General features: G+C 46.5%; 1 protein-coding gene across 4 annotated transcripts in view; it reads left to right on the top strand.

Annotated features, from left to right (window-relative positions):
* LOC149339731 (uncharacterized) overlaps nt 1–14,550 on the top strand; it is a 51,796-nt gene that overhangs the window by 32,224 nt on the left and 5,022 nt on the right. For all 4 annotated transcript variants that reach the window (XR_016283554.1, XM_089548405.1, XM_089548404.1 and 1 more), the window contains 5 exons: nt 1,796–2,167; nt 5,268–5,397; nt 8,074–8,184; nt 9,777–9,875; nt 14,250–14,335. Coding sequence is in view for 3 of the 4 variants with exons in the window: in XM_089548405.1 (XP_089404531.1) it covers nt 1,796–2,167; nt 5,268–5,397; nt 8,074–8,184; nt 9,777–9,875; nt 14,250–14,335 (798 nt within the window). In the remaining variant the exon portion in view is untranslated. The remainder of the gene's footprint in view (nt 1–1,795; nt 2,168–5,267; nt 5,398–8,073; nt 8,185–9,776; nt 9,876–14,249; nt 14,336–14,550) is intronic.

Below are 14,550 nucleotides of genomic sequence, written 5' to 3'. Positions count from 1 at the left end.
TTCCTGTGGCAAATTTTCTTATATGCTCTCTCCAAAAGACTTGCATAAAAATTGCACAAGTGCTCAAGGAATTGTTTTACACGAAATTAAATGACATATCTAAAATCAGCACACAAAAATACATGTGGCCTGAAAATTTCATTACTATATCTAGGTTAATAAAATTTTCTTTTCAAGACTAGGGTCCCCCCTTAAGCTATGCTGCAATAGCTATATATATGTGGAACTGGTGTGGCCCAGGTTGCTCTGTCCGAGCAACCAATCATTGATTCAACTGCCACAGTGGGCAGTTTGCTCACTATTCGGTGGGCAGGTCATCTGGACAGCAAGGTCACATGAGCTACATGGCCCACCTGTCTCCTGGCTGGCTCTCTGGGGACCAGCTGCGAGAGCCATGCCCAAGATTTTTCAGTCGCGACGACGATGGCGCCGACAACGGATTTTCTGCGTAACTGGGCCTTTAACGCTGTCGCATTAAAGTATTGCAAAGCATCAGGGCAGTATACTGCCCTCCCCTGCGAGCATACCATGTCTTGAAATGTAGGCTTTGCATTTGGGGTGCAGCTTTGTTTGAAGGGCTTCAGATTGAAACCTTTAGTGTGAATCAGACAGAACTATAACTTGGCCTGCTGTAAACTTCAGCCGAAGTCTCAGCAGCAAACGCGCAGGATGACAACACTGTCACAAACTTGCCTTTTGTCTTGACTTGGATAGGTTTCAGTATTTTTGTTCTCGCAGAGTGAGGTGCTTTAAAAATGCCAGGTCTGCATTTACTGACCTTTCAAGTAGACAGTGCTGTGTCTCTTTGGAACATCTCCTGGCTTGCAGCAGTTTGAATGGCCTGTTTGTGTTATGAAGGCATTCTTCCACTTTGAAAACTGTGGCTTTATTACGTCTTTTTCCACTTTGAAAACTGTGGCTTTATTATGTCTTTTTCCACTTTGAAAACTGTGGCTTTATTACGTCTTTATTGCTGGCGCCCCATGAAGGTTCGCTACAGTGTAGCCTACTGTGACTGAGTGCACTCATAAATGCGTATGTGATACGGCTTTCTGCTTCCATGTATGGTGATAGAGCAATGGCCAGGGTGCTCATGAAGACTGAATATAATGAGTGGCCAGCCAGTACCAGCTTCTTATTTGTTTGTGGAGGTTTCGACTACTATGCATCTGTGGGTCTGAGGGATTAGACTTGTTTCCTGAGGTTGTACGAAACTTTCGCTTTGAATCATTCAGTAAGCAGAAAATTATTTCAGTCCCACTTCGCAACTAATTTGAACTTCGGATTTTTATTCGAGCGAACATGATCTCTGCTATTGACTTCCGAGACAAGTTTTGGAGACAGCGGCATTGTCAGTGTTAACCAGCAGTCAGCGGGGCTTTTTTTTTTATTTTCCCGTTTTCTTGCAAAAACTTGCTGCCCCTCTAACTGTCAGCAGTATGGAGGCTAATTACAGAGTCTGCCTGTTCTACCCACAGTGTTGTCTTTGTTAGCTTTTCAGGGTGTGCGCACCAAAGACATTCTCGCCCTGTCAGTTGCTGCTAGTTGCTGCTGAGCACAGGGTGCGTGCTGGAAAAACTGGGACGCAGTTGTTATTACGAGCGCCTTTTTTGTGCGCCGAAATTATGGAATAGCTGTCACTTGTTCTGCATTTGAAAGTGGTGGTGACTGAGGCGACCCTGTTGAGGAGTAACCCACGTGGTGCTTGAGAGCTTCTTTACTTACGGTGCACTGATTCCGTACGTGGACCGTCATTCCGAGAGGTAGGTGCATTTCCCGTGTTGTCCGTCTGCAGGCAGCAGGAGGCCCTAGCACTCCAGCGCATGATGGAGGCCCAGCGGGCGGCTGCGGCTGCTGCGGCTGCCGCCGCCGCCGCGGCTGTCGCCGCAGTGCCCCCTCCGGGGCCGCCACTACCGCCGCCACCGGAGGGCATGTTCCTGTGCAGCAGCAGCACCTCCGAGAGGGCCACAGCGCCCGGACTGCTGGTGGTGCCAACCACGAGGGATGGGCCCCTCCACGAGAGCGGCCGGCCTGCAGCCTCCAGCTCGGAAGCGGGTGGCAGCTGCCAGGCGGCAGCGTTGAGCCCCCCTCCCATCCAGGTGGCCAGCGATGCGGTCGTGCTGGACCCCAATGTGCAGGCTGAGGTGGTCATTGCCTCACCTACCGGGTGAGCCCTCCTGGGTTGCGCATGAAATGTTTATTGTTGCTAAAGCAATACTACGCCAGGTCTAACCACTCGTCGCGTGGTCCGTGGACCCCCCTGCTCCTCGAGGAGTCGCCGCCGCGCCTAACAGATGGTGTGACGTCAGCGTCTCCGTTGCTATGGGGACGCGTGACGTCAGCTTGCTCTCTCCACCGCAGCCAGAAGGAGGAGTCTCGCCGTGGAAGTCACCGACGAAGACTCCATATCTGAATCTAGTTGGTCTACTGCTTCTATTGCTTTCGCAACCAGCCAGGTTTAACCAGAGCTAAACCACACCAATTTTTACAGAGGCAGCATTCCACTTTCGCTTTCTGCTACCGGATAGTGGGCCTACAAACTCTGTTGAGCAGTGTTATTGCTTTTGTTATGCTTGCTGCTGACCGTTGTGAGAAATTACGCTCACTTTCTGTTTACACGTCACTTTTTGAGCAACTTGCAGTGCTTGCGTGAGAAATGAGACTGGTGTAGAAAAGTGCTGCAGAAACGTGATGAAAATGCTCCAAGCCAGTAGAGGATCTAACAGAGGGGCTTTCACACTGCAGGATCAAAGCTGGCAACACTGTATAGGCCAGGAGTCCTCAAAATAGGTTCTGTGGTATCCTCGGGTCCCGTCGAGTGCTTTTTAAGTTCCCTGGGCGCCTAAAATTCATGCTTGCCTCAACCTCCACTTTTTCTTTGCTCACCTTATTTCGGAATTAATCGTACCATTATTTTTCACAGCAGGCTATTTCAGTATGCAGCTCATCATTATTAATTGGACTTAGTTGAACCACCTGCATGTTAGGCAGGAAAGGATGGAAGTCAAGGCGCGTGGGATGCCTCAGCACCTTCAGGAAATTGTGGTGGTTTTCCTAGAATCTCAGGTGTAGGTCGCAGGTTGCTAAGGTGGAGCTTCTGGGCTCTTGTCAGAGGTTGCAGAGATCAGCAGTCCTGTGGAAAGCCACAAAAAGCTGAACTATTGGATTTTACTAACAAAAAAAATTCGATAGCAGCGTTGTCCTCAGTGTCCCTGTAAAGGGGGATGTGGGTTTAGGAGGTGAAGCTTATTTTTTGGCATAGAGCGATGACATTTGGGACGCTTATTGGGAAGTGCGCTGAGTGAATAAATACAATTGTTCAGTCATATATCTTCAATAGTTTTGACACTGAAAATTTCTCTGCGCTTCACTGCTGTACCAAACTTGGAGAAAGCCTAGTGTGATGACAGAACGTAGTAGGAACCTAGAGTTGCTCTTAAATTTGAGCCAAAGGAATGGTTCATGCTGTGACATTCTCCAAATTTCTTTTTTAGACTTGAGCTTTTCTACACAAAACATTATACATGTTTGCATAATGCACTCAGTATGGTCACGTCAAATTAGTGACAAGGTAAAAAGTGAGAAAGCAATTTAGAAATATTGGTGCTTCGCTGCATGAAGAATTTATCAAGCAGCACAGTGCAACAAACCGCCTGAAAAATCCATGAAGCCATCGTCATCCTGTGCTTTCTGAAAACAAGGCAGTTGGGTCAAAAAACATCTTTGAGAAAACTGGCATTTTCATGGAGATCTCAGCCAGTTTTTTGCTACCTATGGTCACAAAAAAAAACATCTTTTTAAAGTCACTTCTGGGCTGGTTTCGGAGGAAATTTTTCGACATATGTAATATTAGAAAGTCCCTATAGATATGAACTATGGTGTTTTCTAAAACTGGAATGTTTCGAGCTTCGTGATTCGCAAACTGCAGCCCCCTTAAAATGCACAGAAGATGACACTGTGTTGACACACAGTTCTTGGCTTTGGTTCCCTCATGAATAGGTTGGGCTCGGGTTATATTCGTAGTAATATTTCTTTCTTTTCCTGAAGGCTTAAAGGGACAGTGAGGAGAGCACTATTGATATTTTTTTTACAGCAAAATCCGATAGTTCGGCATTTCATGGCTTTGTTGCCACTTGGCCGGCAGTGAAAGGTGCGTTTATTTCTAAGAAATTTGGATTCGAAGTTCAAAAATTTTTCCCGCCGCTTTGATTCACACTTGGGATTCTCTTATGATGACACAGGACTAAGTGACGTGAAAGATGACGTGCACATGACGTAACGCAGACTCCGTGATTTCTGGTGGCCAGCAGTGCGGCCCAGCAGCAGCCGAAAAGAAAGCTACCGCCGGCCACACGTTGAAGGCATCTATCGGCTACTGCGGCCGTCGCTACCGTTGCTTCGTTTACGTTTTCACCGGCGTTTTGCCAGCGCTACGATGGATCCCGTTCTCAAACTCGTCAACGAAGTTCTAGCAAATAGACACCTTTAGCATACCGTGTACCTTGTTGCCTTTAGCGGAATACCAGGAGCCCACCTATCGGCGGTGAGCAGGTGCTGATTGGCTGCGATGCTGCAGGCACGCGCGTAGCTGCCGGGGACGTGGCGCCACTGGTGACGTCAAGGAGATTTGAGCATGCATTGGCTGCGCCTCAGTGATTCGTGGTTTCTCGTGTTCTAGTGTTGCTAGAACCATTGGTTCTAGCAACACTGTTTTGTCCTATGACGTCATCACGCTTGTACTTGTGAGTTTGGCCTGTGGCGGCGATACCTGTATTTTGGTTCTTGCTCTTTTCTACGTTATAAGAGCTTTGTTGTCAGTATGAGTGGCGTTTTTGTAATCAGGAGCTGGTATTCTGTCGATACAGGCGAACTTCAATTTCTCCTCAGTGTCCCTTTAATGTCCCACCTCATGCTGTGTTTGTGGCTGCACAAATTCATACGTATACCGTAACTGCTTGAGTGTTCAGTAACATAACAGAGGCTGACCGTATGCTCTCTGTCTAATAATCTGTTTCTGGCATCACCAACCTTGTGCATCACTTTTGCTGGTGCCAGTTTGTGGGTGATTCTTTAGGTGCGGGCTTGGGCAGTAACTAGTACTGTATTGTTTCCAGTTTTGCCACTGTCTTCCGGCTGTTGCCTGCACTTGGTGGTGAAATAATATTGAAGGTCATTTAGTGCAGCAGCCTGGTCGCTCTCCTTTCTCTACCCTTTGTTTTTTTGTTTTGCGTGCATAATTAATTGTGCGCTGGTTGTGTTTTGTGCAGTTCTGGGGAGGCGAATGGGGGCCACGCCCACCTCCACCACCACATTCACCAGCACCATTACCACCACCCGCCGACGCCACCACAGATCCACTCTTTCTCGCCACTGGCCCTGGCCCTCCCACCCAGTGTGGTGAGCACTGCTTTTGTTTTTGTTTTGTGTACTGTCTTTTGTAAATTGACGTCCCGAAACGCCACATGGACTAAGAGGGACGTCGCACTGCAGGGTTCTGGATCAATTTAGGGCACCTGCGGGTCTTTGTGTGGCTGACATCACATAGCACATGGGCACCTTTTATGTTTAAGGGGGGGACACTGGCCTTGAAAAGAAAATTTTATTAATTTAGTCATAGTTATGAAATTTTCAGGTCACATGTATTTTTGTGCGCTGATTCTAGGTATGTCATTTAATTTCATGTAAAAATTCCTTGAGCACTTATGCACTTTTTATGCAAGTATTTTGCGGAGAGTTTTGAAAAAAATTTGCTGCAGGAAACTCGCTGAAATGTATGCCATTAGGTTCTCTTGACACCAAGGAATACAATAAGGGTAAAATTATCATCCTGGCTCGCATAGAACTTGAGTAATAGGGTACTGAAGCTGCCACTTCAGAAACAGGAATACACACTTTCCTTCTCATTTCTGAAGTGACAACTTGAAAACTCTATAACTTAAGTTCTATGATAGGCAGGAAGACAATTTCACCCTTATTGTATTCCTTGGTGTCAAGAGAACCCGATGGCATACATTTCAGCGAGTTTCCCACAGCAAATTTTCTTCAAAACTCTCTGCAAAATACTAGCATAAAAAGTGCATAAGTGTTCAAGGAATTGTTTTACATGAAATTAAATGACATATTTAGAATCAGCACACAAAAATACATATTCCCTGAAGATTTCTTAACTGTGACTTCATTAATAAAATTTTTTTTTTCAAGACCAGTGTCCCCCCTTAACCTCAATTGAAGCAAGACGACCTCCCCGGTCAAGATTGAACCCTGGTCCTGTGGCCTAGTAGCTGAATGCCCTAAGCACTGAGCCACCTTGGTAGGCTTCTACTGTCTTTTCTTTGTTTTTGATTTGAGTGTAGTCTCTAGCTTGACTCATGTTGGTGTAGGTGTAGTCCTCTTCATGGCGTATCATTGTACAGCAGACCACCCTCCCTAATTCAAACTTCTAGGGGCCAGAGATTTTAGGGCGACAGCTTAAAGAACCCCAGGTAGTAAACATTTTTGGAGCTTGAGTTGCTTTGGGACGTTTAAGGGGGGACACTGGTCTTGAAAAAAAAATTTTTATTAATGGAGTCACAGTTACGAAATCTTCAGGGAATATGTATTTTTGTGTGCTGATTCTAAATATGTCATTTAATTTCATGTAAAACAATTCCTTGAGCACTTAAGCACTATTTGGGCTAGTATTTTGTGGAGAGTTTTGAAGAAAATTTGCTGTGGGAAACTCACTGAAATGTATGCCATTGGGTTCTCTTGACACCAAGGAATACAATAAGGGTGAAATTGTCTTCCTGCATATCATAGAACTTAAGTTATAGAGTTTTGAAGTTGTCGCTTCAGAAATGAGAAGGAAAGTGTGTATTCCTGTTTCTGAAGTGGCAGCTTTAGTACCCTATTAGTCGAGTTCTATGAGAACCAGGTTGATAATTTTACCCTTATTGTATTCCTTGGTGTCAAAGGAACCCAATGGCAAACATTTCAGAGAGTTTTCTGCAGCAAATTTTCTTCAAAACTCTCCGCAAAGTACTTGCATAAAAAGTGCATAAGTGCTCAAGGAATTGTTTTGCATGAAATTAAATGACATATCTAGAATCAGCGCACAAAAATGCATGTGCCCTGAAAATTACATAACTATGACTAAATTAATAAAATATTCTTTTCAAGACCAGTGTCCCCCCTTAACCTTCGTAAACCAAAGCAACTGTTGAATTATACTAAACTATTGTTAATTTAGGCTTTAAGGGACTGGCAAAAGGGTTGGACTTATCGATTGGTCACAATAAGCTACCAAAATGGCCAACAGTCATCTGCTTTTTAGGCGACAACTGCGCGAAGACAAATTTCAGCATTTCCGTCAAATGCTTTCGTGTGGGTACAATATCGGGAGTATCAAAAGCTGAGCTGCTGCATAGTGGTAAGGGTTTCTGCGCCTCTTTCATGCACTGGTGGAGCCACTTCACGTGCGGCGTCGCATGTGAAGAGGCTTCACTGCACAAACAGCGAAAAGCCCACGACGAGTGCTTAGTGGTGGTGCGCTGGAAGAAAGCAGGTGGGAAGCATGCAGAGAGGAGAGGGTAAAGATCAGCAAAAAGTCCGTGGCCATTCTAAACAGCGCTCAGCAGGCTGCCTGGCTGATGTGCTGCAGATAGGCTGCCGCTGCCACGTACCATGTCGAAGCTCCAAAAATGAAACTGCGTGGCTGGACTATTTCTCGGCCCAGCGCTGGGGGCCTGCCATTGTGCACGTTAGGCAGGGAGTAGTGTGATTGGCGGTGCAGGCCCGAGGATGGCTATTTGGACGATCGCTTGTCAGGCAGGGCATACCTTGACACTGCACCCGGTCAGTAGCCCGTCCATCGCCTTAGACTTACCATGGGCGGGTGACCTCAGGGGGTACTCCATATTTTCTGAACTAGGGGCGCGAATTCACGCGGCTCCCTTTGATTTGAACTCTGTGTGATACACGCAAATTTTTGCTCCTCTTTGAGTATGAATTATCGAGAGGTGACTGGCTGTCAGCATCAGATGGTTCAGGTGTGTTGTGTTCATTATTCTTTTCCCGCCCTTTTTTTTTGTGCAGGCGGTCTCGCATCAACGATTCCCAGAAATGTACGCCATTTCGGCGCTCTCCGATATTCCTCACTACGTGTCAGTGCCCCATTATATGCCACTGCTCTCGAGGCATGTTCATGTGAGTATGCCTACTTCCTGGCAGTTGTTGCATGCTGGGGGATTATTGCACTGTGGGCTTGTTCTTGTTCGGCTCGCAATCGGCGTTAGAGTTGATGTATTTTCAGTGTATTTTGGCGCTCTGCAAGCATACCGCAATGTGCTGGCTGATGAGCAGTTGCTCAAAACACAGCGCTAATTCTTTACTCTTGTTTGTACTCATTTGCCTGAGGTATATTCAAGCCCACTTATAATGAACGTGACCGTCACGTGTTGTTCGTTTGTTATATTTGGATGTTCACAGTAAGTGGACCAATCATAATATAGGTGACGTCCACAATGAGGACTTCCATGGTGCGCTGTCTACGCAGTATCTGTGAGTGGCCGTAAGCCTGGCCAAGTTTTGACGGCGGTTGGCACCTTTTAGCACATCGTGGTTAACTGGGCAATCAGTATCATACTTTTAGTTTTAGTGTGTCACTTTTAATTATGGGGTATAAAAAGCCAGGTGTAACATTTGTGCCCACAAATATGTTCATTTGTTATGGTCATATGTGCGTTTATGGCCTCCCGGTTTTGTAAGGATGCTGCCGTCTTTGCTTAGCGCTAACCGGTGGCTGCCTTTTGCATAAAGTCGCACTGACAGTGTACAGGTTAGCAGCAACGGCAGCGCTGACTGGTCTTCATGCACAAGAAAGGTTCAACACGGTCCAAATTTTACTTTTAGCTAGAGTCAAGTTTTTAGGCAAATGAAGCGCACAGGCACTTGATGAGCTTAGCACGGCCGCAGTGCAAGAGGCAAGGCCTTTTTTGGAAGCTTGTTTGCAGTGCTCAACTGCCAGTCTGCTGTAGTTCTTTCAGCTTGTAATGTTTCATCTGGTTTCTGAGGAATCGGTTTTTGGTGCATGTGGCGCGGGTGGTAATTGGCGCAACTGTTGAACGTGCTCCAGCGCAACATCGCGCCTCTTCCCGTAGTTCTTTTCAGGAGGAATAAGATCTCTTCTTTTATGATTCGCCGTAATGAGATGCACAGAGGTATTGGATTTGAAAGGGAAGACAGAAGAACGATTGGCAGTCCACCAGAGCGGTGCTGCTGCTGTGCCACGAGGTCATTTTCTGGAGCGAGTACGGTGATTTCTCGCATCGCAGGCGGACTTTCTTTTTCTTTCCTTTGCGTAACCTGCGCCCTTCTCGCAGTCTTCATGGGGAACGCAAAAGCATCATCAGTGCCAATTAGGGCCATAATGGAAGACCACATAGCATACCCAGCACAGAGTTCTTGGCACCTGCGTATTTGTGGTAACCATATTTTGTGCCCGCAGGCGTTCTCTCTATCCGAGGTTTGCTGCCATAGCCCTCATGCAAATTGTGACGGTCGCATCTTTGTTGGTACTAAGCGAGTGTTCATGTTAAGTGGAACCATTATTATTAATGGGCTCCACTGTATAAGCATTCAGTAGTGTGAAATGTCAATTTTCTTTACTTTTGCCTTATCACTGTATCACATTCAGCGATTCTTTGTGGGGAAGTACACTTCAATTTTCAGTGCCAGATTGGCAGTGGAAAATATTCCAGAGTGGTCACATTGCTAACGGCTCTCTCTCGGGCTTGTAGGAAACCATGCGGTTGTTTGAGCACCGTCGCATGGCGGTCAACCGTGGAGCTTCCCAGAACACTATAGAGCGGAACACCTTCCCTCATAAATATAAGAAGGTGAGTTGACATCCCCGAATTTTCCTTGTTTGAATCTGAGGTGTGTTTGAGCATCCGTCTCGCGTTCAGGAGGTGCGGGGTTTGATCCCTAGTGCCGCCGGGTACCCGTTGGTGATACAATGGGTGCAAGCTTTCCCCTGCCCGGTGCTCAGCTTCTTTAGGGTGAAATGCTGGGGCAACGGGTCTTTGCCCCAACCTTGTGTAATGAAAACTACCTTGTGGGATGGCGCTCTTTGGCCAAAGTTGCCCTCGCGCCATAAAAATGAATCATCATCATCAATGTTTGCTACAAAGGAGTTGTGAATGGAAAGTTCCGTAAAACGGAGATGAAGCGTAAACCTGATATGGTATCCGCGTTGCTGTCCGGCCGCAGAGTGGCAAGCAGCTCGAGCAATCTGCTAGCCACTTGCTCTTGCTTTCACTCTACAGTAGCCGACCGATTTTTCGGACTCCAATAATTCGGACTAGTGCAGTATTTCGGACTTCGTTGAGGAATCGTCGCGCACCTCAGGAACGTGTACATTTTCACGACCGATATTTCGGACATTGTGGAGTCTAAAAGTTCGAATTTCCGGACTAAAATAGATGTCAACAATATTGTGGTGATTGATTTTGAACCGAAAGTTCGTTATTTTGGCCTAATGTAGACCTTTTTCAGTTTTAGCCTTGCTCCCAGCGCGCCCAACACCGCCATGTTGCTTTCCTCCTCTCTGGCTGGTTCGGAAAGGCGGTGTCTGTGCGTTCTCTGCGGTTCTCCGTGTTTACTGTATGCGGTTGCTTAGCTGTAGTAGCACGATTTCGGTGTTTGTGCGCTGAAAGCTGCAACGAGGTCTTCGGAAAACCATTGCGCAGTCGTCGGCTGTTCAAACAACTACAGGAAGCGAAGGCGGCTTGAAGCGGAGTAGTGTGAAGAACACAGAGAGCCACGGCGGCAGTGCGGTTGCGGGCTGTTTCAGCTACACATACCTTACATGCGAGCACCTACTGCTGATGTCGCTAAGATAAGTGTCGTCTGTGACCCTTGCAAAATCAAAATGTAATAATTTGGGGAAATGATGCAGCAGCACTGCCGGTTACGTGAAACATTTCTGTTATAACTGCCGACACTGGCAACTGATTATATAAAGAAAACGGCACTGTAAACATAGCTATTTGACAGTACTTGAAAGCCATGATGCATTGCACAAATGCCACAGCTGTTTGCTTGCAGTAAATATCCGATAAACCAGCAGGACTTAAAAAACTGAAGGCCGCAGCTTTGACGTGTCCACCTTGCATCGTGACACCTCATGCTTCGACCAAATACTATTTTCAACTGACGCCATAATTGAAAGTGCCGTTTGTTTGAAAAAAAATGTGCGTATTAGGGACGTGCAATCAGCAGGCACGCAGTGCCTACCGGACCACACGCACGCTCTTTCTCGCTCTTTCGGTATTAAGCAGCGGCCGCACCCGAGACAGACCAAGCAGATATGCCCCTCACGAACTCTCACAGCAGGTGCACCAGTTTCAAGTGCATATAAATTACATCGCGTTCGAAGGCCAGATGCCTCTCTACTACATCTTTTTCCGAGATTAGCGAAATGTCAGACGACTCGAAGCTCCACATCCAGTTTCCTCTGTTCCTGCGACACTTTTCTTCGACGCGCGGCGCCGACGGATACACTGGCGCTCTGAAGAGCGCTACCACACACTCGCATGTTCACCCGAAGAGTGGACCACCCTACATTTGCACGCTTCACCAGTTATTTTCACCGGCGCAACACAGAGCAGACCGCTTGAGCGCTTGACAGCAACACTGCTGTTAGCTCGAACCGGAGCGGTTTTACTTTTATAACTACAACATAGAAGCGCTCTGGAAGTTTCGTGCTCCAGAAACCAGAAAGGCGTTAAATGAACTGCGCACACTTGCGTAGAAGCGCACCTCCAATGTCGATTTTCGGCACAACTTGGAGGGAAACATCTGCATCGCCGCTTGCCAAAGCACGGGTCATTTTGTTCACAGTTGCTCAGTGGATACAGTGCAACACTTTGCAGGTCAAAATCATGCAAAAATCAACACTCGGATATGGCTGAACAGAGCGGCGAGTACTCGCTGCCTGTCTTGCAGCGGCGGCCACCCAAGCCAACATGGCGGAGAAATCGGCCAGACGCAAGACGGTGCTGCTGTCGAAAGATGGCCGCGCACACCCGAAAAAGGTCTATAGACGCGAGCGGGCATCGCTGTAACAACCAACCCGTTCCCTGCCACCGTGAGAGGCGCCATCTTGGATTTTCGGCTCGGCGGGCGCAGTCGGACTGGCTTGGATAGGCTTGGCTGTTTATTGCCATTGATATGGCCTTCAAAGAGCGCGCTATCATATTGAAAACGGTACAGTGGGACAGCTGCAGCGTCCGCCGCGGCTTGGACGACGCACCCCGCGATGCGGGGCAGCAAACGCGGTACAGGGGGAAGGGGACTGCATTTGGAGGCGCTCGCTTTCGCTCGCATCTTCCCAGGTTTTACCTCTCGGTCTTCGCAAACGTCATTGCCCCATGCAAACTGACTGTTCTTGCTTCGCGCAGCGAGTGCATTCATTCACGGCACTGCGGCAGTATTATCGCTTTGGAACATGGGGAGTGGCGATTTTTGTGATTTTGAAATCCGGTTTTTCAGAAAAGTGTATTTTTTTTAAAATTAATTAATTTTTCCGACTGTTTGATTATTCGGACCATTTTTCGCGTCCCGCCGAGTTCGAAAAATCGGTCGGCGACTGTATTACTAGTTAAACGTGGATATAACGAAATTAAGGAGGGACACTGGTCTTGAAAAAAAAATTTTTATAAATGAAGTCACAGTTACGAAATCATCAGGGCATATGTATTTTGTGTGCTGATTCTAAATATGTCATTTAATTTCATGTAAAACAATTCCTTGAGCACTTATGCACTTTTTATGCTAGTATTTTGCGGAGAGTTTTGAAGAAAATTTGCTGCTGGAAACTGGCTGAAATGTGTGCCATTGGGTTCTCTTGACACCAAGGAATACAATAAGGGTGAAATTGTCTTCCTGCCTTTCATAGAACTTAAGTTATAGAGTTTTGAAGTTGTCGCTTCAGAAATGAGAAGGAAAGTGTGTATTCCTGTTTCTGAAGTGGCACCTTCAGTACCCTATTACTCAAGTTCTATGAGAGCCAGGATGATAATTTTACCCTTATTGTATTCCTTGGTGTCAAGAGAACCCAATGGCATACATTTCAGCGAGTTTGCTGCAGCAAATTTTCTTCAAAACTCTCCGCAAAATACTTGCATAAAAAGTGCATATGGGCTCAAGGAACTGTTTTACACGAAATTAAATGACATATCTAGAATCAGCGCACAAAAATACATGTGCCCTGAAAGTTTCGTAACTGTGACTAAATTAATATAATTTTCTTTTCAAGACCAGTGTCCCCCCTTAAGAACAGTCCGTGATATTTCATTACATGCAGATTTTTGTGACGTACAGTTTTCACATGAAGACTAAAAAAAAAATATAGAACGGAAGTCAAAATGAAGAACAAATGTAGGTGAAATTTCCGTGCAAATATCCACAGTAGACACCCCATTCCTCGGAAGTCGTGACCACCAAGAAACGTTTTGTGATCACGCTGATGCCAGCCACCACTATCTCCGCCGTGGCTCGCATGGCACTGCTACGCATTGAGTGCAGACGGAAGCCGCTGTTTGTTCCCTCTCTCACGGTCTGTCCAGCCATCGTTGCACCCTATGGGCATAAAACTTGTCGCCACTCCACGTCGGCTGTTGGCGTTGGAATCATGTGAGCAACCGAGTGACTGCGATGGTCGCGCACTGCTCGTTCCATGCCTTCTTTGCCATGTTCTGTTATTTTGCGCTGCTTTCGAGCATGTACTCTTGTGCCACATAGTGTGACTTCACACGAGTGAAAACTGCAGAGACTGCTGCGTTTGCTGCGAACAGGCACTGACTGTGCTGGAGTACAGTGCATTGTGTCACATGCATTCGCTCTTTGTGATTGGAGACGTTCGTCTCAAGGCAGTTTAGGCAGTTTAGGCCAAATTTCAAGTAACACAGCACTAGCTTATAATTCGCGTAATGAATTTGCTGTACCATAGTTGACTGCCACAACACCTTCATTACGTGGAGTTCACAAATACACATGCTTTAATAGGGGTGATGTGGGGCGTTTGAAAAAATTGTGTAATATCAAGGCATTCACTACATGGAGGTTCGTTACATCCAGGTTTAACTGTATATGACCTGTGTTGCTTTATTCTTTGGGGACTGCTTTTGCGCTTTTCCTTTTTCTCTGTTCAAAAATTCGAGTGGCAGCCATTCATGAACAGTGTTGTGTTTGTCTTTGTTTGCACCCAGATTCCAAGAAGTGGTGGCGACAACGAGGACAACGTGGAGAAATGCACCATCTGCCTGAGCGAGTTTGAAGACAATGAAGAAGTCAGGTTAGGCATGAATCTGTCACTTTTTCACTGGGAACGGTCCTTTCATGGCCCCCACGAAATTTAATAATTCACAGACTCCTGTTCAGCAGTTCGTAATGCTGCAGTCTTTGAGCTTGACCGCAGCCGGTGAGAGTTCACGTGTTCGCTTTGAACCTCTTTGATTTATTTCTCCCTACAAATCCTGTGGTTTGTGAGTGTCGCAATATCTGTGTCAG

Source organism: Amblyomma mixtum, chromosome 6 (genome assembly GCF_055824585.1).
Source record: "Amblyomma mixtum isolate Tamu chromosome 6, ASM5582458v1, whole genome shotgun sequence".
NCBI classification, from domain to species: Eukaryota; Metazoa; Arthropoda; class Arachnida; order Ixodida; family Ixodidae; genus Amblyomma; species Amblyomma mixtum.
Note: the sequence above shows the minus strand (reverse complement) of the source record. Positions and strands in the feature narration are given on the sequence as shown.